Source organism: Micromys minutus, assembly GCF_963924665.1.
Source record: "Micromys minutus genome assembly, chromosome: 25".
Lineage (NCBI taxonomy): Eukaryota > Metazoa > Chordata > Mammalia > Rodentia > Muridae > Micromys > Micromys minutus.
This window is the reverse complement of record NC_137960.1, coordinates 23,347,664-23,373,535: the sequence shown is the minus strand read 5'-3', so window position 1 is coordinate 23,373,535 and position 25,872 is coordinate 23,347,664. Positions and strand designations below refer to the sequence as shown.

Genomic DNA, 25,872 nt, shown 5'->3' with positions numbered 1-25,872 from the left:
ATCATCATCATCATCATCATCATCATCATCATCATCCTCGGCTCACCTCCACAGGCAGGCAGGATGCAGACTTGCACGGTGTCTGGCTTGACCCCCTCGCACGGCCCGAGGGCACTAGAGCTGTTCCTGCACACCACCTGCCGTTGCTGGATGCCTTCTCCGCAGGTGGCAGAGCACTGTATAGGAGCAGGAGAGCCAAGAACCAAAACGCCGGGGGCAAAGTAGTTGGGGTGGGAGGGGAAAGGAGGGGGGCAGTGAACTCAGAGGTCAGAAGAGTATCAAGATGTCTGCTATGTTTTTACTCAGACTTGCAAAGCCTGTAATCTCACCAGGACCTGCCATTGTCAGGTTCTCCTGAGACCATGTGACCAGCACTGTCCAATGGGACTCCCTAGATCATCCCACAGTTTGAACTGAGTCTCAGATGAGGATTTCCGGGGCCCGTTCCACCAGCTGCCTCCAGTCTCCACTCTGCCCAATTCTCAATTGCTTTATGCTCCGCTCTGACAGGCTCCTCTGTTCTGACCCTACCACACTGACATGCCCTGCCTGGCTGACACGCTGACACACTGGTTCAGTTTCCTATTCTGTAAACCAGGAGAGTTGGAGGACAGACCTGCAACAAAGTTGGGGCTCCTTTTACCCAACACTGTTTTGCAAGGGTATGTCCACAGGGTCCTCCTCCTAGAAGTGTCAGTCAAGAACAGAAAGCAAACTGACCCCTATGTGCAAAGGTTATCATATGCCACCCACACAGTGTCCATATAGTGACACACTCCTGTCTATGATAAATGGACTGGCCGGCACTGGGGTGGCAGGGCAGGATCCCTGGGAAAGCCCTATTGCCCCACGTGACTGGGTCACTTCTAGACAACACCTACAGCCTCTCCTCGAAGGACCTGGAAGAATTTTCACTGAGACACGTGACCACGGATCAAGACACAAGTGTCACAGAACCAAAGGGAACCAGGGGACACGTGACTCATCTTCCTTTGTGCCTGTTGCATCCCCAGAAACCCCTGCAGGTCCAGCTTGCAGTGTGTAACATTTGTCACTGGCCTGTTTATCTCTTTTGTTCCCTCATGGGATTGGAAGCTCCTGGGCTTCCAGCCTTCTTTGAATAACCTCTGGCATACAGTCGTTGTTCAGTAAATATTTTTGAAACACAAGAATGTGCCTTAATTTGTTCCTCTATGTCACGGGGGCATGCAGCTTAGAGGAGATGAGAATGGAGGGAGGAACCTAGCGAAGGGTCATCATGCACAGCGCGCCCTCGAACCATCATGCACAGCGCGCCCTCGAACCATCATGCACAGCGCGCCCTCGAACCATCATGCACAGCGCGTCCTCGAACCATCATGCACAGCGCGCCTTCGAATCATTATGCACAGTGCGCCTTCGAAACGTCATGCGTAGGCCCGCTTGGGGGCTGCTCTTTTTCTGAGAAATGTCAGCCCTCAGGTGCACTAGAACCTCCTCAGACACCTCCCCTGCCCACACCCGTTTCTGTTCTACGTGCTTCCACCCACTCTATGAGGAGCACTCACCTGGGACCAGGCTCCTGTTCGCCACTGGGCTGGGCAGGGCACACGGAGACATGGCCTCTTGGCCTCTGGCCGGTTACCTAGGCAAGCCTTGGCTGGCATGGCCTTGTGGGTGCCGTTGGAAAGAGGTAGCAGGCATTGCACCCCCCGGGTCTGCAGCCCCAGCTTCCCACAGCTCCGGCTGCAGGCTCCCCACTCTTCGGTCACCCACCTGGAGACAGACAGGAGCGAGTTAGAGGGAATGGGACCACGGGGACACTTCCCCTTGGGGCCGCATCCCACCAGAAAAGGCACATGCTTCAGATTGCTGCTGCCTGGTTAGTTGGCTTCTGGGAGACCACTAGTCTCTCTTGCTGTTTTCTTGGGTAGGGGAAAGGTAGCTATTAAAATCCTGACCCCTCAAGTGTCTTTGGGCAAGCTGTTAACTCCACCAAGCCTCAGTTTCCCCATGTTTACACAAAAGGTTCAGAGCTACCGTATGCAGGGACGTTCCGGATGCTGAGACTTAGGGGTGCCCCCAAACACACCATAGCCACACTTCTTGTAGATGTCCCCTCTGTTGGAGACAGGAGTGCTACTAAGACTGCTCTCAGCACCCAGGGACTTCAGCAACTACAGCTCTATAGTGTGTGTGTGGGGGGGGGGGTGTCTGTCAAACTTCTCAGCAAGCAGTGCCAGGGAGGAGTTAGGCAGCAACCTAAGCATTCAGGGGTAGAGAGAGAGAGAAGGAAGCCCCAACCTCGAGTCTTTTCGCTAACTGGAGTGGGAGGCACATTCGCAAAGTCAACCCTTTTCTTTAAAAACAAAACACAACAAAACAAATTTTGCCAGGTATGATGGCATATACCTGTAATTTCAGCACTTGAGAGGCTGAAGCAGGTGGCAGCTAGCCTGGGTTGTGAAGTTTGTTACACACACACACTGACACACACACACACACACACACACACACTTTCACACACACATACACCCCACCCCTCAGAGATGGGCAGAGATGGGAGAAGAAGGGAGGGAGAGAGGAAGGGAGATAGAGTGTGTGTTGTGTTTATAAAAGGATAAAGAGAGGAGGAATATGTTTGATGGATGTGTAGTCAGGTATGGGGGAAGGGGTGCCTTGGTCGGTGCTGAGGTATCCCTTCCCCCTGAGGGACCAGCTACATGATGGTGTAGTATAGAATAGAGTTTATTCAGGGAATGGGGAAGGGAGTTGAGAAGGTAGTAGAGACAGGGAAAAGGGGGGGGGGAAGGAGGTAGGGAGAGAGGAGAGGAGGGGAGGGGAGGGGAGAGGAAAGGAGAGAAAAGGAGTAAGGCCCAGGCCATGAGCACGTGGAGAAAGGGGGAGAAGGGAAAGGGGGGAAGAGGGGATGGGATGAGAGGACAGAGTAGGAGGAGGAAAGCAAGAGCAAGAGAGAGGAGGAAGCAAGCAGCCCCCTTTATAGTGAGTCAGGCAGACTTGGCAGTTTCCAGGTAGCTGTGGGGTGGAGCCTAGACAAAATGCTAACAGAGGTGGTGGGCAGAGGAAGAGGAGAGGAAGGGAAGGGATGGGGTGGGGGGAGAAGAAAGAACTGCCCCTAGCAAGCCCTAAGATTGGTTGGAGAATAGCCAGCCCAGGATCTTAGACAGTGAGTCCTGCCGCATGCCTCAGGATCACAGTTGTAGGCAGTCCTATGAGTGACAGCGGAAACACAGAGTGGATGACACTGTCCTTTCCTGGTTGTGCCCCAGAAGATCACAGTAGACTATTGCTAGCTACCAATTCCCACCCCAGATCACATGTCCAGCCCTGGAGATCCACAGCCCAGCCGGGGACTCCTAGGGACGCAAGAGTGTGGTGAAGACCCTTTGCAGTTTCCTATCAAGCAGCTACCCCCACCTCTCTGGGAGTCCCTGGTCAGCACTGTCACAGGCTGGAGCCCAGCTCAAACCTCTCCCTTCAGACTCTTTTGAATAATCCCAAGAACAAGATCTTGGGCTCTGAACAGCCTGCTTCTCAGGTTAGGGAATCTTAACCAGGGATTAGACCATGGTGAAGGCTAGACTCCCAGTGACCTAGTAGAAATAGAGAAGGCAAGTAGATCATATTCTGGCCTAGAGACAAGAGCCCCCTGCCTCACCAGCAGAAAGCCCAGGCCCTATTTGTGAAAGAATGTTGACTGGGGCAAACCTGGCGATACCATCTTCTTTCTGGCTGTGTGGGATGGCAATGCAGAAACCTAACAATGATGGCTGGCCATGAAGGGTAGCCACAGTGCCTCTTGTGGGCTGTGGTCTATCCCTGAAAGATCTGAGGCTGCAGGCTTTGGCATGAGGAAGTGCTAGGGTAGCAACTTTAGCTGCTTTTCCTTGTGGGCCAGGGTGGAGAGAGGCAGGGGCCAGACTTTGCTTCCCTGAAACACTCACGTGGGCTGGGGACACGGGTGCTGGTTGCAACGCCGTCGAATAGGCTTGGGCCTCTTTTTATGGTCACACAGGTGCCGCTGCACCATGTGATGGTCCCTGCGGCGCCGGCAGCCGTATTTAGTGAACTGGATTCCTGCGAAGGTCAGGCTGTTGTGGGCCAGCTCCAGGCCTCCTGGCCTCAGGGGGACATTTAAGAGAGCCTTCTTTCTAGAAGGCACTTTCCCTTCATGCCCCAGCCCTCTGTCCTGAGCAGCAACTTTTGACAGGACGCCTCCTGTCACCAGTGGAGAAGTGGCTTTGGACAGCAGCTGGACAGACAACCTGCCCTGCAGCCTGTTCTTGAAAGTAAGCCCCAGTTTCCCCCCAATGCCCTGCTCAGAATTGCTTGTAGGCATGGGAGATCTTCAAGGACAAAGTGAGACACTTCTTCCAGACTCCTACCCAAAGTCTCTGGTCCATTCTCCCCCAGCCCTGCCACTCCCCACAAGGAGCCATAGGACCACATTAGCTGATACCTCCTCCACAGGCCTTGCTGCAGGGAGACCAGCTCTTGAGAGCCCACTCATAGGTGTCCGTCTCTTCCAGGAGCACATTATTGCTCCCGATGAGGGGCAGCAGGTCCTCATGGATGACATACTTGTAGGCCAGGCTACCTCGGAGTTTACCCTCAGCCGGGGGGAGAACCTGGAGGGGGAGACACAAAAGGGGGCCCACACAAGACCAGAGATAGAAGTAGGGTCAGCTAGGGGTCCAAGGAAAGCAACTGCTGACCAGAGCTGCCAGATGGGGCTCCAAATTGTGCTTTGGGGTTTGCAAATAAGACACAAAACAGTAGGCACAAGGGACAGGCAAGGAGGCTCACCAGGACAGCAATGGCTTCAGGCAAGGGCCCACTGGTCTTGAGGCTATCCTTAGTGTCCTCAGTTGCATGCTCCCATTCCAGGCCCAGCGCAGTGAAGGTCCTGCTAGATGCTTCCTTGCCCTTGGGGCTGAGGATGAAGCTTCCGGTCACCTGGTTCTTCACCGCTAGCCAGGGGAGAGGGACAGAGATTTCTATTTCTTTCTATAGGGGTCCATGACTCTGATATTCAGGGACTTTCCAGGAGGCCCCTCCTCATGTTCCCTGTCTCTTTGTCCCCTTGAGCTCTCCCATCAGGGCCACCCAGGAGCCCTCTGCACACCAGTCCTGCCTCTGAGCCCTGATGCACACCACTGATCTCACACCAGCCCCTCTCTTCTTCCACAATGACTAATGGCCACCCATCATTATGACTCAGTTTAACTGCTTTCAGAAAATCTCCTTTAATTGTCCTCAGAGATGCTGCTGTCCCTGTAGGGTCGATCTATAACAAAGCACGAAGCACGGGAGACCAAGTCTCATAAGGAAGTGACTTAACCTCTGTGTAACCTGTTTGACCTCTGTAACCTGAGAATGATATCTGTAGCCAGCACAGGGTTGCCTATCCAGGTAGATCTTACAATACCCCCAACACACACATGCATGCTTGTCACATACATGCACACACACACATAGACCCTCATCACACACATGCATGCTCATCACACACACATATATGCACTCCAAGGCAATGAAAGGGAAGGAATTAATGTATGTAACAGCCAACTATATACATTGCTGAGGCTATGTACATGCTGAGCACACACACACACACACACACACACACACACACATGCACACACACATGCACAGAACTATATACATTGCTGAGATTATAGATGCCTGTTGCTCCCAGTACCCTGCCAGTTTGTCTGCCATTTAGGAGTCCTTGACTGGCACAGAGAAGATTTAAAGAATGTCTGTAAGGTCAGACATGCTAACACATGCCTGTTATCTTGGTAATAGGGAATCTGGGGTGGGAGGATTCCCTGGGAGTTCAGGTCAGCCTAGGCTGTTCAGTGAAACCCTTTTAATGCTCTCACCCAAGAAGGGTTGGGATTGTGGGTCTGCGGCAGATCACCTGCCTAGCATGTGAGAGGCTCCGGGTTCAACCCTCAATAAAACTCTTGTAATCAACCCTTTAAGGCTCCTGTCGGAGGGTGACAGGAAGCTTATTACTGAGGAAGGCGGCGACTGTCCAAGTGCAGACTCTGGTCACAGTGTCGGCTGCCCTGGAAGCCACTCAGGCTGGGGAGAAGCAGCAGCATGGGACCCTGCCCTGGGGAAGGGTAGAGGCCTAGAGGTCTGGCGTGTCAGGGAAAGAACCACTGAGAGTCCCCATCGTCTAAGTGAGCAATCTAAACACACTGACCTCTTGCCACATGCTGTTAGCACTTACATTTTGCAGTGTCCTGAAGGGTACCACAAGCACAGATGGGCTCAGTGGCTCCATTAGGAGGGGGCAGGCACTCTGTCTGCACACACACTGGGCTGCATCTGGGCTGGGCCCCAGGATAGTGACCACAGGTAGGGCAAAGGCAAACTGGAGTGCCACCACCCCACCCCCACCTCCTGCCCACCCAGCCCCAGACCACTGAGCTGCCCTTGAGGTCAATCACCTCCCAGATCTTAATCATTTGCATGGCTCACAGCAGCCACCTGGCTGTCCACCCCACATCTCAGAAGGGGAAAAGACAAATGTGCCCCTGTAATTCAGACCTGGGAAGTTAATAGCTCTCAAGATCATCAACTAACTACCTAGCCAACAGTACCCTCAGTTTCCTCAAATATGAAAAACCAGATAACATTATCTTCCATAGGTTGCCATGGTGATTAGATGAGATAATGGATGAAAACTTGGTTGGAGTTTGGTCAGAAACTTGGCCTTCATTATTAGGATGGCTGCCCAGCCTGGGCTTCTGCAGAGAGGTCATACCCTGGCTGGCACCATGAATGTTCCACATCCATGCACACACACATGCACACACAAATGTGAACTATCACACCCACACAGGTTTCACATTTCGTGATTTGAATAGGAATGACCCTCAGCGATTTATATGTCTGATGCTTGGCCCATAGAAGTGATACAATTAGGAGGTGTGGCCTTGTTGAAAGAAGTGTGTCACTGTAGGTGGGCTTCCAGAGCTCCTATGCTCAGGCTCCACCCAGTGCAGAAGAGAGCCTCCTCCAGGCTGCATGAAAAAGACAGTCTTTTTCTGGCTGCTTTCAGATCAAGATGGAGAACTTAAGCTCCTCCAGCACCATGTCGGTCTGCACGCTGCCACGTGTCCTGCCATGATGATAATGGACTGAACCTCTGAACCTGTAAGCCAGCCCCAATCAAATGTTTTCCTTTATAGGAGTTGCCTAGGTCATGGTGTCTCTTCATAGCAATAAAACCCAAATCAACACACATACACACATACATTCATGTGTGCTCACATAGGCAAATGTGGTGGTTTGAATATGCTTGGCCCAAGGAGTGGCACTATTAGGAGGTGTGGCCTTGTTGGAAGAAGTGTGTCACAGTCTGGGGCTGGGGGGTGACTGCAGAAGACAGTCTCCTTGTGGCTGGGTGTTGAGACCCTTCTCCTAGCTGTCTGGCAGCCAGTCCTCTCCTGGCTGCAGTGGAATCAAGATGTAGAACTCTCACCTCCTCTAGCGCTATGCCTGCATGGGTTCAGTCACACTACCTACCATGATGACAATGGACTGAACCTCTGAACTGTAAGCCAGCCCCACTTAAATGTTGTCCTTCTAAGAGCTGTCTTGGTCACGCGTCTCTTCACGGCAATGGAAACCCTAACTAAGACAGCACATTTTCCACATTTGCACTGATGACCTACCATGGAACTACATGTCTGTAGTAGGTTTCTGATCCATGGCACCTCTTGCCCGCTGCCAGGATCCCCATGTGTGGTACTCCACCTGCCCTGCCCACCCCAGGGGACAGCTATCAACCTGTGCAGAATATCCCCACTGGGAACCAGTCAAGAGGTTGACTGGGCAGGAGTCACCTAAGTCTGGCTCCCCAAACTCACGTTCACTGTAGCGTGGAACCAGCTGACAAGGGTGTGGTGCTGGTGCTCAGAGACCAGGACCCAGGGCCACTCAGCCTCATCCCAGATGAGTGACTCAGAACCCGGAGAAGACCCTGACTTGCTTCAGGCCTCAGTTTCTCTTTGGCCATCGAGTGGATGAACTATGGCTTTTCAGGTACCCTCAAGGCAGAAGGATGGGAGCCACTACAGCTGCACCAGGAACAGATGCAGCTCCAGGAAGCTCGGAGTGTCTCGTACGACCGATAACGATCTAAAACGGTGACCGTGAACTTTTTGCGACAGCTGAGCTTGCCGAGAGACACTGCGTTTTATGTGGGTGTAAAGGAAGGCTGACAGGACTTGCTAGGCTACCGGGCTGGAGAGGCCTCGGTGACTTGCCACAGTGATATCGAAGCTCATGTTCTCTCCATGAGGGGGGTCTGCCTGAGCACAGGCTGACATGGGAGAACACAGCCGCTGCCCACAGCCGCCAGGCAGGGTTCCAAGCTGAGCTCTCGAGTTTACCACAGAGACGCAATCCACACCGTGTAATTCGCCCTATTAAAGCGTGCAACCCGATGCTGGTTTAGCACCTCCAATCATCACCATGTGTAATCTTAGAATACTTCCAACACCCCAAAAGAACCCCAGCACACACCAGCATTCATCCACCCCGCCCCCCGACCCCACCACAGGCCCTGCCACCACTGGAATCTGTACGATGTCTCGGGAACCTCGTTGGTACGTGCCTAGTTTCTGACTGCTGATTTGGTTTCAGTAAAAGCAAGACTAGACCAAATGATAAAAACATCTTTCCTATCGCATTAATGTCTTAACATGAATTTTTAAAACTGAAAAAAAGTTTATTTACTATTATGGGGGGGGGTTCATCATGGCCTATGCGTGGGGGTCAAAGGTCAACCTTGTAAAGTCAGGTTTCATCTTGTACCTTTTAGAGGGTCCCAGGGATCAAACTGTGGTTATTCAGCTTGCGTGGTAAGTGTCCTTACCTATGGAGCCATCTTGTTGGCTCTTAACTTCAATATTTATTTTATTTTAGTTTGAGATACAGTTTCACTAGCTAGGTACCTCTGGCTAGTCTAGAATTTGCTATGTAGATCAGGTTGGCCTCGAACTCCCAGAGTCCCATCTGCTTTTTCCTTCTGGGTGTTTGGATGAAAGATGTGCACTACTATGTCTGGACTTGACTTTTTAAGTTTAATCTGTTTGGGCATTCTGATGTGTGTGTGTGTATACATGCATGTACATGTTTTATATATGTATATGTTTGTGTATGTGTGTACACATGCGTGTAGTGTATGTGGAGACCAGGGCTCACTGTTACAGTCTTCCTCAGTCATTTTACCATATAAATATCTATCTATCCATCTTTCTATCTATCCATCCATCCATTCATCCATCCATCTATCCATCCATCTCTATTATCTACCCACCCATCCATCCATCTACTCACCCACCCATCCATCCATTTATCCATCCATCCATCCACCCACCCACCCATCCATCCACCCATCCATCCATCCACCCATCCATCCATCTACTCACCCACCCATCCATCCATTTATCCATCCATCCATCCACCCACCCACCCATCCATCCACCCATCCATCCATCCACCCATCCATCCATCTACTCACCCACCCATCCATCCATTTATCCATCCATCCATCCACCCACCCACCCATCCATCCATCCATCCATCCATCCACCCACCCATCCATCCATCTATTTTTGAGAGAGGGTCTGTAGTGAACATAAGGCTCAGAAATTCAGCTCCAAGGCTCTTTGCAAACACTGCTCTAGCACTGTGATTGTAGGCACACACCACACTGTTGGCATTTGTGTGGGTTCTGGGCAGCCAAACCCAGGTCCTCATGCTCCCAAGGAAAACACTCTGCCCACTGGGCTGTCTCCCCAGCCTCTGGAGATCCAGCTTTCAAACTGTCTTGGCTTCATGTTTGTGCAACAGCCGTAACACCTTTTTTAGTAACTGTTTATGTAGCATCACAATGGGGATCTAGGGCCCGTATGGTGGACTATAGCAATGGCTGCCAATACCTCATAGTCCTGTTATTTTTCCATTCCTTCAACAAGTGACAATCTGTGGTTTTAGCCATTGACGGGTGCTTGGGCCATGTGACTTGGGTCAATGCAGTGTTAGGGGTTGGCAGAGTTCTTGCACTCTGAGGACCTGCTCTCTCTCTAGCTACTGCAGATGGCCAAGGGACAGACATCCAGTAAATATTCCAAGATTTGCTTTTTGGGGTCAGTCATAGCTCTGTCAACCTCAGACTTAGCCAATTGCCAGTACCACCCACACTTCCTAGACCAGTGAACTCCCATCGGACCCACCAGCTCCCAGTGTTTGGCTGTTTGGGTTCAGGCAACCAGAACCACTTAGCCGAGCCAGCCATGACCATGGCCACGGAAATGAGGTCCTGTGACAATTGTTACTCCTGACCCTATGTTCTTGAGGTTGTGTGCCAAGCAGCAAGAGCTGTCTGAGCCCTTCTGCAAAATGACTTTTAAAAAAAGATGCCACCTGCTCACGTAAGAAATTTAAACAGTAATTGATCCTGGCAGGAAGAGACAAGCCCTGGGGGATGGAAATGCTTACCATACTCCCCTCCATAAATTTGAACTAAGTGATGGTTCAGCTATTCAGCATAAATTTAACAACTAAAAGGTACTGTCTGTCTTTATTTAAATCTGAGGGTCCCTCCTGCTCTGGGATCCCTGCCCTCCCTGCCCTCCCTGCCCCACATGGCACTCACCGATACGGTGGGGAGCCTTCTCCAGCAACTCAATCTGAATGTGCCTGGCACCTGCCGGGATCTGCACCTGTTTGAGAGCCGCTGCCACCCAGGGGCATCCAGAAAAGCAAAGAGTCCTGAGAGGGTGGCTCCCTGCTCAGTACCCCATCTACCTCACCCCACACCGCCTTACACCACACTGCCGGAAACACAAGGACTTCTCCAACTCAGAGCCTTTCAGAGAAACCTGCTTCCTTGTCTGGAAACTAGGCTTGGAATCTTCCCCACCCCAAGGATGGAAGGGCATATGAGATGTTATAGCTGCAAGTGCCCTCTAGGGGTCACTACCACGGGCACTGATGCCCGCATTTGTGAGTTGCTTTTATTTCCCATTGTGACCTTCTCTTCTGCGTTCTCCATCTCCCCCTTTTCTTCCTAATCTACTGTAGAGCTGTAGATGAGATCAGCCATGAAGATCCTACTTGGCTCCTTTAGAACGATTCAAAGCTTGGAAACAAGCCTTTCTTGGTCACCAACCTTCCCCTGCTTCTGCCTGCTCCCCTTCCATAGCAAGTTTTGTGAGGTTAGAGGTGGAAGTCGAAGAACTTAAGGGACCAGAAATTCAAAGTGGAAAAAAGGTCCCAGATCTCGTTTTTAAAACGAGAATAGAAAATGACCCCTCACTTCTACCAAAAGCCCCAGGGTCAAAGCGATGGCTCAGGACAGGTCCTCCCATGTTACCTAACCTCCCTCTCTCCCCCCAAATGGTTTCTGAGCTTCTGTGCTCCTGTGAGCCCATAAAATATGCCAGGAAAATAGGGGACCAGCCACAGGCAGACTGGGAAGGTCTGCAGCCAGGCTCCAGGGCCCTCCCCTCTCCAGCACTGGTTAAGAAGAACCCTACATACATATATGCCATACACCCAGCCATGCTTCCCTGCCTGCTTGGAGACCTTCCGCAGTGCCCCACCCCCAACCCCATACACACCCCCTGCCTTGCTCCCCCATGCTCACCTGCCTGCTTGGAGGCCTTCCCCAGTGTCCCCTTCACAGTCCTGCAGTGAGAGTTGTCCCCACCGCAGACACCACACTTGTCATCCGTCTTCATGGACCCCACCTCCTTGTCGCAACCAAAGGGCTGGAGGTGGAGGTGAAGTCAGCAGAAGGAGGATCCCTTTGCCTCCACCTCCCTGGCCCACTGGCTCCCTCCTGAGACTCCTGGCCCTTCCCAAAGGGGGAAACCCTGGCACATGAGAACTCCCCAAAATTCACCCTGTGTTCCAGGCGGTCTTAGCCTGGGTCACTTTACTTCTCTAATGGTGGAGGCCAGGAAGGGACCTCTCTGCAGCAGCCTGGCTGCCCTTAGGTGTGACAGGTGAAAAACACCTATTATCTCAGGAACCAAGAAACAGCAGTGAAGCCCCCCAGCCCCATGAGCCAGCAGCGTGTAAGCAGTTTGCAGCAGTACCCACCACACACTCTCCACGGGCACAGACGCTGTAAGGATCCCGATAACTGCAGCGGGTCCCATCGTGGACCACTTGGTTCATAAATACCACATCTCCAGTGTCTGCAGACTGGCAAATGAGCTCACACTTCTGGGCATCTGTAAGGAGAGAGACTCTGCTAAGCCCACTGGATGGCTTAGGATGTCATCAGCCACAAAGTCCAGTGTCAGCTCTGTGACAGTGGTGGGGACTCTGTCTGGGGGGTTGGCTTAAGAACCCTGCTGTGGCATTTAAAATTCGGTCCTGTGCCCCGAGGCAAACGTCTCTACTCCCTTTGAGCCACGGTTCCCTGATTTTCATGATCCCTGACCAGGAAAATGCATTATCAGTTTACTGAGAAAAATCTATTGACAAACTATCAATAGTAAACCAGCAGTTAGAGCTGGAGAGATGACTCAGTGGTTAAGAATGCTTGCTGCTCTTCCAGAGGTCCTGAGTTCAATTCCCAGCACCCAGGATGAGTCTCTAACAACCAGCCTACTCCAGCTCCAGGGCATCTGAAGCCTTCTGGCCTCTGAGGGTAACCAGCTCTCAGTCCCACTCTGATGAGTGAGTATTTAATATAAAATTATATCTATCTGCCTATCTATCCATCCATCCATCCATCCATCCATCCATCCATCCACCCACCCACCCACCCACCCACCCACCCACCTATCCATCCATCCATCCATCCATCCATCCATCCATCCATCCATCCATCCATCCATCCATCCATCCATCTATCTATCTATCTATCTATCTATCTATCTATCTATCTATCTATCTATCTCAACCTAGCAGATGCTCACTGGATTCCAGATCCTTTCAAGGCCCTTTTACGCCTTTGAGAAACAATAGCAAATGCTTGTCATGATGACTTAAGTCACTTCATTTCAACATACTAGTGAGGAAGGTTAGAACTTATAGGACTTACTCTGTTTGTAGTAACTCAGTGAGTTTAATTAGGATCACTTGCATGAGCTTTAGTGAGGGGTTACATGGGCAACTTAACAATTGCTTCTCCCTCTCTCTTTCTCTCTGTGTGTGAGTGTATGTGTGTGTGCGTGCATGTGTACCCACTGAAAGACAACCTTAGTATGTGCTCAGGATCCGTCCAGTTGGGTTTGTATGTATGCATGTATGTGTGTGTTGTATGCACACGCATGAGTGTAAACACATGCAGAAGCCAGGGGTGGACATCAGGTGTCTTTCCCAGTCCAGTGCCAGCTGCTTTTTTGAGAAAGCATCTCTCACTGAACCTTAGTTCACTGATTTGTTGGGTGTCAGCCTGTCCCCGCCTGCCCCCTCCAGTACTGGGATTATAGATGTGTGGACACTGTGTCCAGCTTTTGTGTGGGCTCTGGGGATCCAAACTCATGAGTTCATACACTCACGCACGTGCACGACTATGCAGTGAGCACTTTATGTACTGAGTCACCTTCCTAGTCCCTACCTTCTTTCTCCAGGACTAGAAGTGTGCCATTTAGTCGAGGCTGACTGGCTAGTAAACCCAGGGACCACCTCTCCTATTTCCCTGGTGTTGGGACTACAAGTATATGCTACACTGCTCAGATTTACTTATTTTATTTTAAAGGTTTATTTTTTAATTGTATGCATATGTGTATGCCGTCGCTGTCTTCAGACACACACCAGAAGAGGGCATCGGATCCCATGACAGATGGTTGTGAGCCACCATGTTGGTGCTGAGAATTGAACTCAGGACCTCTGGAAGAGCAGTCAGCGCTCTTAACCACCGAGTCATCTCTCCAGCCCCCTAAAGATTTATAATGTAAAACTTTCTATATGTGTGGGTATTTTGAGTGTACATGTCTGTGCGCCACGTGTGTGCAGTGCCTGTGGAGGCCAGAAGAGGGCATCAGATCCCCAGGAATTGGAGTCACAGACTGATTTTAGCCACCATATAATGCTGAGCCCTCTGGCAGAGACATGGGTGCTCTTCTGAGCCATCTCTTCAGCTCAAGACTTGTGGGGATCAAATCAAGTTAACATACTTACATGGTAAACACTGTACCAACTAAGTGATCTTCCCAGCTCCCCGATATCCACCCCCCAACACTCTGCGTGGTATTGGGAATAAAACCTAGGGTCTCATGAATGCTAGGCAAGTGCTCTACCACTGAGCCACACCCCAGCACAGGTTCTAACATCTCAGAGGAAACACAGGACCAGAGGCTAAGTAATGTGCTTAAGGCCATACATGGAGTGGCTTAGCCAAGCTTGTAACCACAAAGTCACTTGGGTCATGCTTTGGCTCTGCAGCCTAGCTGGCACACCATTAGGAGGACTGTATGTCCAAAATGAAAATTTCCCTCCCTCTGTGAGCTGATTATGTCCTAAAAAGGAAGTCGTAGAGAACAGCTAAACACTCACTGTGTTTCTTAGAGAAAGTGAGGTTGGGGGCTTAGCTAACTTCCTGGAATTGGTCGAAAGTCCTGGGAAAAGCCTAACATCCAGCTGTCCCTCAACTCTGCCTAACCAGGCCTCTCCCTGTGGACCTGCAAGGTATTTAAAGACAGCCTTTCCCAAAGCTCATCCTAAGGAGTCTGGTTAGCTCCTGTTCCCAAGCTCCCAAGAGACTGGGTCACTTTCTTCTCCTCCTCCTCCTTCTCTTTCTTCTGATGGTTTTGTTGTCGTTGTTGTTTTGAGATAGGGTTTCTCTGTGTAGCCCTAGCTGTCCTAGAAACCGCTTTGTAGTTCAAGGTTGGCCTCAAACTCAGAGATCTGCCTGTCCCTACCTCCCAAGTACTTGGACCAAAGATATGCATCACCGCACTGGGCTACCAGGTTCCTCACATAAGACTCCAGTACAGAATCAGAATATCTAAGACCACTTTAGAGAACTTCATTGAGAGTCCGATTCCTGGTGGGTTTGGGGGCTCTACCTCCAGATGAGAAGCAAGGTCATTCTAGTGGACCCTGCAGGCAGCTGCCTGGACATCTGACACCACTCAGAGTAGGTGGAATGCAGGCAGAAGAAAGGTCCTGCCCACTCTTGCCCCCTCCTGCCTGCTCCTCCCCCCTGCTGCCCCCTCCTGCCCCCTCCTGCCTGCTCCTGCCCCCTCCTGCCTGCTCCTGCCCCCTCCTGCCTGCTCCTACCCCCTCCTGCCTGCTCCTGCCCCCTCCTGCTCTCCTCCTGCCTGCTCCTCCCCCCTTCTACCCCCTCCTACCCCCTCCTGCCTGCTCCTGCCTGCTCCTGCCTGCTTCTGCCCCCTCCTGCCCCCTCCTGCCTGCTCCCAAAAGGCACGGATGAGAAGTCTGACCCTGGCAAGACTCTGAAGTCCCTTATATTATGAGAAATCAGCATGAGCCTGAGCTCAGGGTGCTGATGTTGACGCAGGTTTGAGAAGACATTGTTCTCATAAGCACTGCCTGGGATCCAAGGGAACCACTGCATCGGTAAAGCCCGTCTGGCTTCGAGCCTGAAGAGCCAGGCACCCAGGCATTCCTAACCCTACAGCAGGAACACTCCCTAAACATGCAATAAAAGACTGGGTGTTGGCCTCAGTATGGTCCCCCACATCAGGCACTCCGGTTCCTATCCCAGAGCAGCCGGAGCAGGAGGGCAACACGAGACCCCCACCTCCAGGTTCCTACCTACCTGCCTTTCAAGCCGCCTTCAGCATGCTAAATGTATGCATGCTTCACCCATAAAACCTATAAACCTGGCCTAGCTTAGGTTGAAGCTCCTCTGGACATGGCACCCCTAGAGAGCACTGCAAGGCCCTGGGGCTGCACGCTGGGCCTTCCCCAGTTCCAGAAAGTGAACTCAGCCTTTGTCCCCCCCCATCCCCCGCCTTCCTCCCTTCCTCCCTCCTCCTTGTTTCTGAGATAGTGTCTCGATGTGTATCCCTGACTGGCTTAGAACTTACTATATAGACCTGGCTGGTGGTATTAAATTCGGAGATCTGCTTCTGCCTCCTAGGGCTAAGATTGAAAAGTGATGCTGTTGAGATCTGTCTGAGTTTTCCTAAAGTGTTCTGCTGTTTCTTTTATAGGGCAGATGCCTTCATATGCAGGTAAGGACTGGATATCTGAACAGCACTTACTCGACCCCAGCTCTGTGCTCAGCTATGGGCATCCCTGGAGAGGGGAGCCCCCTCCGAAAGATGCCTGCCTTATAAACATACAAACCGGGGGTGGCCTCAACAGCAACAGTGTCTCCACAAGTGCTGGCATGCAGGTCTACCTAAGGACTCAGGCGAGTCAGCCCACGGGTTCCCCGTGGCACCCTAGGTCTCAATAGGTGTGAGAAGAGGAATGGGAACATGTCCAAGAGTTGAGCAGAACAGGCAACTCACCACTCTCTGGCTCATAGGGTAGCCAGCTGTGCTTGGCATTCTGGTGGGTATAGTAGGAGTTTCGCTTGGCACACTGCTGGGCCCGGAAGTCCTCGTAGGGCCCAGGACAGTCCTCACTGTTGCAGATCTGGTACTCAAACATGGACCCTGAACACAGACGACCTCCATAGGCTGGGCTGCAGTGGCAGAGAGACCGGATGACTGAGTGGGGGGAGGGGTGGGACAATGGGAGGAAGGCTGGAAAGAGGAGAGCTTCCACATGAGACCTGGGACAGCTTCATTGTACAGTGGTAGATTATTTCTCAACCCAGACCTATAGTGTTAGGCCATTGAACTCAGGGTCTTCTGAACTCTCTCTTTCTCCCCCCTTTCCTTCCCTCCCTCTCCCTCTTTCTCTTTCTGTTTCTTTTTGGGTCTCATGTCACTCAGGCTGACCTTGGACTATGTGGATGGCTTGACCTTTGGATCTTCTAGCCTCTACCCTCTGAATTGGGACTACAGGTATCTACCACCACTCCCAATTTACGTGATTCTAGGGACTGAACCAGAACTGCACCCTGGGCAAACACTCCAACTAGTGACTTCTCCTCCCCCTGACTATTTCACCCATAGGAAGAGTGCTAACTCCTATCTCCCTAGGGGGAGAGGGAATGGGGGGGCAGGAGACATAGGGACAGACAGATGAAGGACTGGCTAACCCTCTCTGTCAGCCTTTCTTATTCTTTAAATTCCTTCAATGCTTACTGCAGACCGCGCAGGCACTTGGTCAATACAAAGAGTTCTCCACACCCACTCCCGTCTCATAATGGGATACAGTAAACTCAGGAGCAGCCAAAGAGTCTTGGGTTTTGAACCAGAAGAGCCAACATCCAAGTCCTGACCCTGTGGCCTTGGTTTGGCTTTGCTCGGCCTTGATGCCCCCCTTGAAAGGTGGGATCTACGTAACTCACCTCCGGTTGTGACAAAACAGAGGAGAGCAACTGACACTCTCCCCATTAGGTCAAGAGGATTAGAAAAGACAGTCAATTGGTCAGTATGGAGCTGGGGAGATGGCTCCACTGGCTACTCCTGTGGGTTCAGTTCCCAGCAACCACATGGTGGCTCACAAGTCTATAACTCTAGTTCCCAGGGATCTGATGCCCTCTTCTGGCCTCTTCAGGAACTGCAAGCACACAGTGCACATGTATACATACAGGCAAACAACTCACATAAAATAAAAATAAATCTTTTTAAAAAGACTATTAAGCTGGTTTTGATGGCATATACTTTTAATTGCTCACACTTGGGAGGCAGAAGCAGGTGGATCCCTATGAGTTTGAGGCCAGCCTGGTCTACATACTGAGTTTCAGACCAGTCAAAGTTACCTAGTGAGACCGTGTTCCAAACAAAACAAAATGAGAACCTTTCAATGTAAAGTATCCAAGTATAGGAGGCAACAGTGCCCCCGATCAGAGACTCTGGGAGAACTCTACAGGCATGATTCCTACCTGAACACACAGCATCCTGCACACAGCATCCCGTACACAACACTTAGGGCACTTCCTAGTAATAACATCTGTTGCCTCTGGAATGCCTAACGCATGCCCCAGTGTGAGGCATACATATTATTCCATTTAAGCCTCATAAAGCAAAAAGGTATTTGCTGCGGTTTTGGTCTTCTGCTATGTATTTAATGCTAAACACTATCCCCAAGGCCTGGTTGTCCCTAGGGATGAGAGAATCTGCACGTACATTAAGTAATGCTAGGTGACCTTGTTCCTTAATTTTAAACTATTAGTTAAATAAAGAGAGATAGGCAGGGTTTGGGTTTCAGGGCTTGGGGTCTGAGGCAGGACCACAGGGGAGAGAAAGGAGAGGAGAGAAGGTGGAGAGAGAAGAGGATGCCATGAGGTAGATGAGTCCTGAAAACATGGCCATGAGGGCTGGCCAACTGGAATTAAGAGCTGCCCAGATGGAACATGGCGAGTCATAACTCAGGGTTATTGATGGGGAAGTAGATACCCATAGCTCTGAGGGTAGATATGTGCCCAGCTCTAGTGCTTCAAAGGCTTATCATAAATGTAAAGGTTGTGTGCCTTTTACCTGGGGACTGAATGATCTAAGGTGGGGTAGAAACCCCCAATGGAGACTAAACACCTACTACGACAGGTTTTGCTACAGGAAAGGTAAGAAATGGGAGAGTTGATCAGGGGAATGACTTGCTGGCAAATGCAAGGTGGTTTGTCAGAGCAGGCGCCATGACACCTTCCCACCTCCTTGGCTTTGGCATCTCCAACAGAGGAAAACGACAAGGGAGTCCGTGATCACTGTCATCTGTATGAGGTCAGCCAGGTTAACACAGACACCAGTGGCTTTGGTGGCAGAGAGCCAGCAATCCGTGTATGGTATAGCACCAATAGCCACTGTTTCTTTTATCCCCCTTTCTGCACGTGCCTGAGTGTGTGGCGCACATGTGTGTGTGCATGGTCACAAGTGCATGTATGTGCATGTGTGGACATGTGCATGGTGGCCTTAAGTTGACACTGGGTACCCTCACTTTCTAGTTTATCCATTGGGGCAGGGTCTCATGTTGGACCTGGCACTTGATTCTGACTGGTCTTCCCGGCCAGCTTGCCCCGAGGAATCCTGCATCCCCATCTCTCAGATGCTAAGATCATGAGCAGCCATCACACTTGCCCCATTTTAAAAAAATGACTTAATTATTTTTACTTTATATGAATTGGTGTTTTTTTTTTTCTGCAGGCATGTCTGTGTGAGGGTGTTGGATCCCCTGGAGCTGGAGTTACAGCCAGTTGTGAGCTACCACGTGGGTGCTGGGAATTGAACCCTGGTCCTCCAGCAGAGCAACCAGTGCTCTCAACCACAGAGCCATCTCTCCAGCCCCCAGACTCGCTTGGCCTTTATGTAGGTTTAGGGATGTGAGTCCAATCTGGCTTGCACGACAAATACTTTATTCAGAGAGCTCCAAATGACTAACTACTATTTTTAAGGAATCAGCTATGGCCATCTGGTGTAAGGAGGGCCTGGACTAGGCCCTGTGGAAGTCTCTAGGCGGTGGATCTGTGGCAGCTTCAACTAGTTCACCCATTCCTTGTTAGAGTGTCAAACAAGCAGTTCCACCCTGGGAGATGAGAACTGTGGGGAACTGGGGCTCGGACATCCCGTAGCCGTGAAGTAGAGGAGGGGATCCCACCAAGATGACTGAAAGGAAGAGTCAAGCGCTCTCCAGTACACTGAGGTGGGGGATGGAGAGACTGGCTTTAGGCAGAAGAAGTTACAAAAGTGTGCAAAGGGATGGGGCAGGAGAGTTTACATCTGTAGCAGAAAGCTAACTTGATGGTGTGTTAACGCATTGAAACTGGTGTTTACTCAAAGTTGCACTAAAAGATTGGGCTGAAGGAGGTCTCTGAGTACCTGGCAGGGGTCTGCTGAACCCACTCAGTTTCCCTGGAGTCTCCTCTGGACAGGACAACTTGAGACATTTTATCAGGCGCATTTCCAGAATTCAGCCCCGATGGCTCATCACGAACAAACTGCTTTGCTCCGACATTCTGGGCCCTTATCCAGGAATCATGTGTCTGGAAGGGTCACTTTCCTGCACCTGGTCCACCTTCTGCCTTCCCTCTGTCTCTCTCTCCCCTACATAAGTGGCATCCTCTGCCCTGCCCGCCTCTACCTAGATCACGGCACTCACGGAGGGTTGTCGCAGCTCCGGCTTCGGGACCGTACCCCACCTCCGCATGACCGAGAACATGAGCCAAAGCTGGTCCAGGAACTCCAGCCTCCATCCTGGCCATACGTCTGCTCCGGTGACTTCCAGATACAATGGCCTTTGAAGCACCACTAGGGTGGAGCATAGGGCATATGGTCACCTTAGGACACCACCATGGAGTGTGCAACAAGGGCGTTCCTTGGGACATACAGCATAGCTAATACTATGGTAAGCCCAGGGGCAGGGGCTCGGGAAGAAAGGGGGAGAAGAATCCATTAAGAGATTAGCCTGGGGAATGAACTGAGCAGGATCCCAGCCCTACTGAAGTATAGGTAGCTGAGCCGCTTCAGACAAAGGACTTGCCATCCAGGACATAGCCACTCTTCTCCAATGCAATGCTGAGAACAGCATCCCAGCAAACACTAGTCAGTAATATTTGTGACGGTGCACTATTTCATGCATCCACCTATTTGGTGTGGGTGTGTCCGAGAGGGGAAAAGGACGATTGTCTCATCTTGTCTGAAGCTGACCTGTACCCTGAAATGCCTTCCTAGGGACCAGAGACATACATCTGGGCCAAGCCTATGGCCTGGAGCCAAGGAATAGATGCATAGACTCCAAGAAGCCTGGGTTTGAATCCCAGCTCAGCTGCTGCAAGATGTATGTGGCCACCTCACTTTGTTGGACCCCAGTTAAATGGTCCTAAGAACAGAAGGCGTGGGGCTCTGGAGAGATGGCTGTGGTTAAGAGCATTGACTGCTCTTCCAGAGGTCCTGAGTTCAGTTCCCAGCAACCACATGGTGGCTCACAACAATCTGTAATGGGATCCGATGCCCTCCTCTGGTGTGTCTGAAGTTAGCTACAGTGTGCTCATATGCATAAGACCAGAAGGCAGAGGACTGGGTACTGAGATAGACTTAAGGTAACGCTCTTCCCCTTTGCCATGGGACACCAGGAAAAACACGGCAGAGTCTTCTGGGTGCTTCTCAAGAGATGAACTGCTCCTCTCAGAGTCCCCAAGTAAGAATTTAATAACCCAGACACACCTGGGCTTTCTCCGACAGTCGAGTCAGCCTTTAGGGTCCTGAGATGTTTAGAATGCGGTGTGATTTACACACCACCGGAATCACTCATTTTGAGTGTGCAATTCGACATCTTCAAAACCCAGAGGTACAGAGCCTTCACCACAGTTAACTCAGAACACTTTCACTACTATCCCCCAACTCCTTTGTACTCCGCTCTGTGGTCCTCCAGGGCTGGGATTTTTAAGACTTCCCAGACGTCCACACCTTATCAGTATGGAGACACACTGGTTAACGCAAATGCAGGACTATGACAGGGGAGCATCTGGGACTTTAAATAGAGCGTCGTAGGGCTCTCAGAGGAGCCAGGGAATTCTCTGAACCATGCAGGCTCAAGAAAGCAAGCACACACCCGGAAACACATGAAGGACAGGCTGCAGAAGAGGAGAAAAGACTTCTGGGGTGAGGAAGAGGCAGCCTCCCTTTATCCCTCTCTGCTAATCACTTGCTGTGTAGCCTGACCCTTTTCTTAGCCTATCTAGGGTTCAGTCATTTTATCTATACAGTGACGGGAAGTGAGCAGGCTGTAGCTCCAGAGACCACGCTAAACCAGGCTGACCACAGAGGCCAAGGGAAAAAGGGCAGAGTAGACGTGCTGAGGTCATGAGATTAGGCAAGTGGGCCATCCATGAGCAGGGCCCTGGCACCTGCGTCCATGCCAGTGACGCATGTCCCACACCTTAGGGGGAGGGTCACTTTCTGCACAGCCCCTCACAGGTACCTTGCCCGGTGCGCACTCTGTGCCATCCAGCGGAGGCCCCTTCTTGGTCTTGCAGAAGTATGGGTTGTCCGGGTGGCTGCACCACAGCTGCTTGCAGGGCTCAAAGGTTCTGAACTGTGGGGCAGGGGGATGAGGTCAGTAGTGGCGGGGAGAACGGAAGGCAGGCGATTGCCGGGACGCAGGGTGGCAGAAGGTAGGCAGAACCTCATGTGCTATCAAGCGTCACTAAGGCTCCAGGGCCTGCTCGGGCCCTTCCTGTGGTCTGAGAAGGGCTCTGCACAGTGCACACTGCTCTCTCATTGACTGTTCCAGGAGCCACATGGAGGCTCCGCAAAGCTCTGGGCCCAGGATGCCCCTGATCCGTGGGCATGTGGGGGATCTTGAATGGATCCACATGACCTTGAGACTCCCCCATTTTCTTATAATATGGATACCCAGTGAGGTCAGAGGTCAGGCACCTTGTGCTCCAGCCTAGAGGGATACCCCCAATTTCATTAGTATTTTCTTAGCATCTCCCCTAAGGCAGACGGGTGTTCCTCAAAGACTTGGAAGCACGTGGCCGCTGAAGTCCACACCCTGCTCTTCAGCTCCAAAGCAGTGCTGTGTCAGGCCACATGTCCCACTGAGGCGTAGAGAATGGGAAAGGTGACCACACAAGGGTTCCATGCTACCAAGCCGGGCACCCTATCCTGAAGGGGAGGGAGGTCTTATTCTCTGGGTGCAGGTACAAAGTACTAGAGTCACTAGAACCCTGTTCTGTAGATGTCTCTACCCTGAGATGTCCCCTTGGGGTGGATCCCTTCAGGGTAGATCAAGCTGACCCTCCAACCTTAAGGGTTGCCCCTGATCCTGTCCTGAAGAGCAGGAACAGGGTTAAGGTCTCTGGTGTCCATGGCCTTGAGCAGCATGAAGAGGGAGTGGGATGGTCCCATTGAGGAGAGACTTCCAGATACAGGGTTATGGAGGCAGACCACCATGTCCCCACTACAGTGTTCAGAGGTGGAAACTCTCTTCTAGCCCATGGATCAGACCCTGGCCTGACCGATAGGTAAACCCCTCAAGGGGCCAGGCTAGCCAGGGCGTCAATAGCTGCTTGCCCTCCCTACCCCACTCCTCCCATCTTCTCCAGGTCTGAGCCCTGCCCAGGCCTCTGCAGTGGGATTGGATGGAGTGTGCACCTGACCCTCCATCCCCCACCCTTGTGTGGTGGCTGGAACCAAGCCTGTAAGTGCACCGCTAGGCCCACGGCTTGCAGGGCTGAAGGTATTCAGTAAAGGAAAAGCCCAGGTCCAATTAGCCTGGCACACAGTCTACTCACAGCCAAGCAGGTGTGGTACCCAGTGCCAAAGTCAAACCGGCATTGCTCGTCCATGGAGTAGTCGATCCCGGGCAGTTCCGGGGGCTGGGGCCAGGTGGGCTCGAAGGGGTCATCAAGGAGGCAATTGTAGGATCTGCGGCAGGGACAGGGAAGTGAGCCAGCCTGAGGGCTATGAATCCTAAGCCTTCCTTTCCCAAATTGGGGCTTTTAATAAGCAAGGAAGGCCAATAGGACTTTGTGCCCACTGTCGAGGGTCCCGGCTGTTTCTTCTAAGGATGATCGACTGTCACATAGTCTCTCTTCCTAGGCGGCTGGTTAGCAGGAAGATTCTACTAATATCCATGGGCATGGGTACCCAGGCCTGCCTAAAGAACTCAGGGTCAACCAAGCTGACCTTGGCCTGTCCTGCAGGGTAGGGGGTAGAGTTATGTCCCCCGGTGACTATGGCCTCATAGACACAGCTGATATGTGGCTCAGAGTGTCCGTTTGCCCGAATAAAAGGGATGCACTATGGATTAAGATTGGCAGTGGCCTTGTAGGCAATTTGAGGTCACACTGTCTGAGTCTAAGTGTATCTACCACACAGGAGGGTAGGCAGTGCCATCCAGCTTCGATGGAAGGCCAGTGTCACCATCTCTGATTTCAATACCTGCCCTGCACCTCCTGGTGTCCCCCACCCCGATCCCTGTTTCTGGGGCCCTGGGGGAACTGAAGCTGTGTATCCCCAGTGTGCCTGGTGTTTGCATCCTTCACGAACCCAGATTCCCAGGCCCAACCCATAGGGAATTCTAAGTAACATCCAGGTAAGGCAAGAGAGCCTGGTTTTTAATAGTACTCCATGCTTTTGGGGCCTCTAGGTCACACTGAGATGGGAGGCTGAGTCTCACTAACCCACCTGGTGAGTGTTTTAGGCCAGGTGAGGGATTGGGGGTTACAAGAGATACAGAATGACCAGGCCAATAAGGCAGGGTGATTGCAGGACAGGACAGCCATGTAACCTGGGTTTGCCTGCCCATTCCTATCTTGGGGTGGAGATAACCTACGGGAGGTATCGGCTGAGCTCCAGCTTGCTGCAGCGAGACCAGTGGAACCGGTGGAAGGCAGCCTGAACCAGGGGCGCCATGACACTGCCCAGACTGGTCTCATCATCACAGCCATTGCCCTGGCCGTCATGTTCCATGCCAAGCCTGCGGGGAAGGAGAAAGTCCTGCTTGGGTCCTGACCCCATGAGGACAGGCAGATGGACCGAAAACAGCAGACCCCACCTTGACTGGGAATTCAGATTAGCCTGTTAACCTCAGTTTCTGACCACGCCTCCGCTTCACTCCATATTCCAGTCCCCCTGGAGACCCATCCCTCTAACTCTTGAGGATAGCTCAGCTGGGACACCAATGGCCACTCACCTTCCTTGTCCCCCTCTTCCCATTGTTCCCACAGCCTATGGGCAGGACTGGGGAGTGAATTCTGTTCCTTCTGCTCCACACCCCTCGTGTGACTGGCAAACTGGCAGGCCCATTCCTGGACCCATTGCTGGCCTGGGTAGAAAATCCTTATGTGCAACATCAGCTCCAACAGCCACACTTGGCTTGGCCTCTAGAGGAGGGACTACTTGCTTTGCTATCGACCTCTCTCTCGAATTGTCGCACCAGAAAGGCTTCTGCATGCAAGGCCTAATCTCGTTAAGTTTGATCTGGTCAGCCTCACTTGTGGAATCCTTCAGTGTGTGAACATCTTAAAAACTCTCCTCAATGGATGGGCCTGTAGCACGCGCCTTTCATCCACCTCTTGGGAGACATAGACAGTCACTATGAGTTTGAGGCCAGTCTGATCTGCATAGTGAGTTCCAGGCTAGCCAGAGCTACGCAGTGAGACCCTGTCTAAAATCAACCAACCAACCAACCAACCAACCCTCCCTCCCTCTGCACAGGATTCTACACATAGTGGGTACCCGTGAAAGTTTACATTTAAAATTTTGTTCTTTAAACTGATATCCAAGACCAAAGCCCAACTAATCCCTTAAACACTGCCAGTGACTTTGTGGACCCCTGACCATTAGGTAGACAGGCCTCTAAGTCTGACATTGCAGTGAGGGGCTTCTACTTAGGAAAGAGTCGATACTATTGCCTTTTACAGCAAGTCAAACCCTAGCACATGACAGGTGCTCAATAAATTCTGAGTGAAGCCAGGTGACCTGATACATGCCTATAATCCCAGAATGTGGCTAATCTGAAGCAAGAGGGTCCAGAATTCAAGAACACCCTCAGCTAGTTTGAGACTAGTTGGGACTCTATGAGACCCTGTCACAAGCAAGCAAGCAAACAAACAAACTCACAAACCAAAAGAATAAAACCAAATGCTGGCGAGGGAGTGAATGGATGTGTTTTAAACAGCATCCGAGACCACAGAACTGGCTGCCAGTCCCATCTGGCTTCCTGCCTGGGCTCAAAGTGTGCCTGTTTATGGTGGGCTTGGGCCAATCTCTCAGTAGGCACAAGCCAGGGCGAGCTGGAGTCGGTTTCTAAAAGATGCTTGGCTGAAGACAGAAAGGAGAAACGGCAAGGAGAGACCAC

The 25,872-nt window shown here is 51.6% G+C and overlaps 1 protein-coding gene across 1 annotated transcript in view; it reads right to left on the bottom strand.

Moving 5' to 3' along the window:
* The window catches only part of ADAMTS14 (ADAM metallopeptidase with thrombospondin type 1 motif 14), a gene marked incomplete at its 5' end in the record, with an annotated part of 72,493 nt that overhangs the window by 2,787 nt on the left and 43,834 nt on the right, over positions 1 to 25,872 (bottom strand). Inside the window, 13 exons of the mRNA XM_080937663.1 lie at positions 47 to 176; positions 1,548 to 1,755; positions 3,945 to 4,077; positions 4,460 to 4,628; positions 4,807 to 4,970; positions 10,682 to 10,762; positions 11,675 to 11,798; positions 12,133 to 12,266; positions 16,470 to 16,645; positions 20,164 to 20,312; positions 21,985 to 22,098; positions 23,303 to 23,435; positions 24,346 to 24,489. Of these exons, the coding sequence (XP_080793789.1) occupies positions 47 to 176; positions 1,548 to 1,755; positions 3,945 to 4,077; positions 4,460 to 4,628; positions 4,807 to 4,970; positions 10,682 to 10,762; positions 11,675 to 11,798; positions 12,133 to 12,266; positions 16,470 to 16,645; positions 20,164 to 20,312; positions 21,985 to 22,098; positions 23,303 to 23,435; positions 24,346 to 24,489 (1,859 nt within the window). The remainder of the gene's footprint in view (positions 1 to 46; positions 177 to 1,547; positions 1,756 to 3,944; positions 4,078 to 4,459; positions 4,629 to 4,806; positions 4,971 to 10,681; positions 10,763 to 11,674; positions 11,799 to 12,132; positions 12,267 to 16,469; positions 16,646 to 20,163; positions 20,313 to 21,984; positions 22,099 to 23,302; positions 23,436 to 24,345; positions 24,490 to 25,872) is intronic.